General features: G+C 35.1%; 1 protein-coding gene across 1 annotated transcript; it reads right to left on the reverse strand.

The window, feature by feature from the left end:
• Nucleotides 1-455: 455 nt before the first annotated feature.
• Nucleotides 456-3859, reverse strand: LOC110897570 (non-structural maintenance of chromosomes element 4 homolog A). The gene is made up of 7 exons (XM_022144337.2): nt 3564-3859; nt 3402-3482; nt 2240-2477; nt 2064-2154; nt 1268-1484; nt 1093-1184; nt 456-956 (listed from the first exon to the last, which is right to left on the reverse strand). Exons 1-7 carry the CDS (start codon nt 3709-3711, stop codon nt 711-713), a joined length of 1113 nt encoding a protein of 370 aa, XP_022000029.1. The 5' UTR covers nt 3712-3859; the 3' UTR covers nt 456-710.
• Nucleotides 3860-4585: the final 726 nt, after the last annotated feature.

Below are 4585 nucleotides of genomic sequence, written 5' to 3' on the forward strand. Positions count from 1 at the left end.
TAAAATTAGGTATCAAGATAAATGACAAAAGTTACAATTCGCTTATCAAATAATTTGACACCTGCACACGCTTTAGCTTTCTTACGTGACTAAAGTACAATTTAACCAGTTAAATCACGTGTCAAAAGAGGGTTAATAATTCAGGTGATTTATGTTTATTTCAAAACGTGACTAAAGTACAATTTAACCAGTTAAATCACGTGTCAAAAGAGGGTTAATAATTCAGGTGATTTATGTTTATTTTCCACGATGTTGTCTTCTTAACTTTTACATTTTTTCTACTATTAAATCTATAGACTTACACCTTCTTGTCCAACATAGGGCTAGAACTCTCTGCCTCCTTGGGGAAGATACACTTTCATCACCCTTAACACCCTTAGGCTACAAGCCTTTAGTTTTTGTTTTTACAGAATGAATTGCAATCTAGCCAATCAGGAAAAATAACAACTTAATCATGAGCAGTAGTCAAAGGTTCAGTCAATCATCAGACCCTTTTTAAATAACACTAGGATAAATTAACATGACACATCAGCTAAAAGTAGCCAGCATGGCATCCACAAAAGCAACATCTCACTCCAGCAAGCTGCTGAAGGTTAATCACAGTACATAACTAGCAATGTCACTCTAAATCTAGTCACCGAATTAATCCTAATTATACATTTACATAATATTACTCCACAGAATAACCCCTCTCAATATTTAACCCTCTCTTACCTAAACTTTCTCTTCCGCTGACGAATCCCGTCACCTCTTGAACTCGAGTCCCCACTTTCAGGAGAGTCCTCGACAACAGCCTGTTCTTGTAAAACCAGACCACGGTTTCTTGATAACTTTCTAATTGGTGTTGTGGGCAAAGTTGTTTCGTTTTCTGTTTGTTGAGAATTTGCTGACGTGTCAGCAGTTGGAGTCCTATGTGGCATGAGTTCATCTCCTTCACTAACCGATTCTAGCATCAACTGTCGAATTAAAGACATCAAATTTAACAATCGAATATTTGATTACTAATTAAAAACAGATATACTATATTTGATAAAATGAGTGTAGGAAATCAAATTAAAGTAAAGCAAAAACTGAATGTCTTGTACAAATTACCTTCCAGTCTCTGAAATCAAATCTGAAGATAAAATGAGTGTAAGAAACCTCCTTTGAAGCGACTGCATTAGCAGCTGGAGCATTCCTTGGTGCTAAAAATAAATTAACACACAACAGTCAAAACCAAATTAAACAATTCTATTTACCAAAAAGGGGTTATTTTTAAATAACTTACAAACTAGATGACATCCTTCCTCGTTGACTTTAATTTCAGCCCGGCCATCTTTAACAAGAAAAGACAACGCAAACAAATTTTCAACCGTTTGTGCAAACGAGCTTCGGTTCAACACCAAGTTTTCAAGCTTGACATTTCTGTTCTTTCTTAAAACATTAAACATTGTTGCCATGTTTTTATCCGTGTCGGTCTTTTCTTCTGTAACACTTGCAGCAAGCTGCAAAAGTCAATGTGATTATAGCATAATCTTAAGTGACAAAATCCATAGGTTGGACTATAGATTGAGCTGTTTCCATTTTACCTACTCGTTTATTTTAGAGTAAATGCCTTTTTCGTCAGGTTTGACCAGTTTTGTGACTTTCGTCCAAAAAGTTCGAAATCTTGCCATTATCATCCAGCTCGCTAACTCTATCCATTTTTCTCAGTTAAGCCAAGGGTAATTTTGTCTTTTTGCTAACTTATTGGGTGATTCAGACTTTTTCACTTTATGTACAAGCATTTGGCATAAATGTACAAGCGAGTCTTTAAGTGAAAAAGACCAATATGCCCTTTTAAGTTAACAAAAAAGACGGAAATGCCCCTGACTTAACAGAAAAAAATGGATGAAGTTAACGAGCTGGATGAAAATGGCGAGAACTGCCCCAAACCTTTTAAGTTAACAAAAAAGACGGTAAAGACAAACCTTTGGACGAAAGTTGCAGAACTGCCCCAAACCTCAGGGACAAAAATGGCATTTTACTCTTTATTTATCAATTTGAGCAATAACAAGAAATGCCCCAACAGAATGTAAAGTTACCTCTTCCGGACGAGCCTTTTCAGTTGGTCTTGATTGCTTTCTTTGTGCAGCAACCTTCCGTTGCTTGACTTCAGAATTCATCGGCCCAAGCCTGCAATCAACAAAGATAATTTTAAAGATAAGAAAGAGAAGAGAAGGGACAAAACTGCAACACACTATATAAAGATTGTGTTTACATTGTGCAACATCCATCACCGTTGCGAAAAACATGAGATACAGTGGTACCAATGTCCTTCCACTTAACAGAGTTTCTAACTTCATCACCACCAATTTGCCCAAAGTTCTTTAGTAGACAAGATACAAAATCTGCCGCAGTCATTCCTTCGCTGCCTTGTGCCTTAACAGATGTCATTAACGTGTTAGTGATGTCTAACAACGCTTCTGCATCAGCAACTTGTTCCCTAGGCTTCTGCACTGTAAGCAGATAAAAGATCATTTGTTAGGTTATCTATCATCACAAGATCATGTTTTGAATTGAGAAACACATTCATTTATCAAGTTTACCATTCTATATCCAAATTTATGAAAATGTGCAATAATGGGGTGTTTGTGATTGCTTCTTTGAACCATTTATATGTTTATTTATAGTACTTTGAACCATATGATGGATCAAAAGAGTGACCATAAAGCCATGAAGAACGCAATCATTGCAGACAAAATATGAAGATTAGGGAACACTAGGCGTGTTCATAAACCGCCCAAACCAAAGAAAGTCAGCCATTTTGAAATATAAACAGTCCAGTTTGCTGTTTGGTGTTGAAGGTTTGACAGTTTAAGTTTGGAACTTGAAACTGTAACTGTAAACTGATTAACTAAACAGCCATTTAACATTCAACATTATTTTTTTTATTTTAGTAATATAAAATTATGAATACATATTATATTAATAAACAATCCTTGTCATTTTTCGAAAAATTAATACAAAAAATAATACTTTTGAATACATAAAAATTGTCTAAAACTGGCTAAACAAACTGTCAAACCATGAAAACCAACTAGTTCAGCAAACCCAACCAACCCAGCCAGTTCAGTTTGTATTTTTTCAAAATCATAGTTACTGATTCAACCCAAAATTTTCATCAAAACCAGCTGAACCCAAACATGAACACCCCTAGTGAACACAAACTTCTCCAAAAAAAATAATTTAACACACAAAAATGTCACATTAAAAACCCTTAACTCCATCTAGTTCCCATTCTTCAGTGAAGCATAACAAAAACAAAATTAAATATTGTGTTAAACAAGAAAGTCAATTAGCTCATAGCTTCAAACACACAAACACTACACAATACAAAAAAAAAAAAAAAAAAAAAAAAAAAAGCAGGTAGCATAAATTACCTAGCTGATGCAGGCATTCAACTTCATCAAAAATGGAGTTAAACTTATCGGAATCCACTTTCGAAATATCATCTCTCTTCACTGCAACAACCACAAAACCATCAAATACCTCCACAATTAAACAATCATACAAAACCGTAACAAACTGTACGTATATATTACCGCTAATCAGATTCTTCACGGCAAGATACCGAGATCGAAGAACCCTACGTTCCACTCCATTACCGTCATCCTCTTCAACACGATCATTATTCTGCTCCGTGTTCCTCCGGTTAACGTCGCTCGGTTCGCCTTTAACGGCTCGAACCATGATTATTGACTTGATAATTCTTGTTGAATGACTCGCAATTGAATGGAAGACGTGAATCGAAGAAGATAAACATAAACCCTAGGTTTTCAATTGGGGAAAATTAGGGCAAGTAAGAAGATGAGAAATTGGGGGAATTTGAGTATTTATAGGATGAGGGAAAGAAGTTGAAATTTGGGCTCTAAAGAGTAAGGGGCTGTTTGGTAGCCTCTTAATGACCATTCAGATGCTACCTCTTAATGGTTTAAAACCTCTGAATGAATAAGAGGTAACCTCAAGTCTGAATGGTTAAGAGGTAACCTCTGAATGGTAAATGATCACATGTTACATTCTTCTACCTTCTCATTGGTAAAATTCTTAATGGTTCCATTAAGAGGTAGCCTCTTAATGACCATTCAGAGACTACCAAACAGCCCCTAAAAGATTTCAAATTTGATGAAATTGCAAATGGGCCGCCATTGTTCTTCCAAAGTTTTTCATAGTCCCTCCAATTTGTTATTGGTTGATGTGCATTTTGCCCCCTCAAAGTTTATTTAACTTTAAAAGAGTCACAAAACAAATTGGAAATATGATTTCAGAAAGTATTTCCCATTACTTCCTATAATTATATTACAAGCGGTAAGACCCGTGTGCAAATACGGGTCGTTTCTTAGAAAACCACGCATAACACATATTGATAGAATATATAGATATGTGTATAGATATTGTACCAAAACGTGTTATATATTATACCCTTATACATTTACCAACCAAAATTCCTAAAAGTCAACCTTTGCGTCCTAAAAAACAAATCGGTGGCTTACAATTACACTGCCACCATTTCAAGTATAATATATTTAGTATTATTTCATCATATCATTATAGTATTAGTACGTTT

The sequence above is a fragment of the Helianthus annuus genome, chromosome 13 (assembly GCF_002127325.2).
Source record: "Helianthus annuus cultivar XRQ/B chromosome 13, HanXRQr2.0-SUNRISE, whole genome shotgun sequence".
Taxonomy (NCBI): Eukaryota; Viridiplantae; Streptophyta; class Magnoliopsida; order Asterales; family Asteraceae; genus Helianthus; species Helianthus annuus.

Coding starts and splice junctions, on each gene's coding strand:
- LOC110897570 (XM_022144337.2), bottom strand. CDS start 3,711: ATGGTTCGAGCCGTTAAAGGCGAACCGAGCGACGTTAACCGGAGGAAC. Junction 3,483..3,563: donor CGTGAAGAATCTGATTAGCG/GTAATATATACG, acceptor TGGTTGTTGCAG/TGAAGAGAGATGATATTTCG. Junction 957..1,092: donor TTGATTTCAGAGACTGGAAG/GTAATTTGTACA, acceptor TTAATTCGACAG/TTGATGCTAGAATCGGTTAG.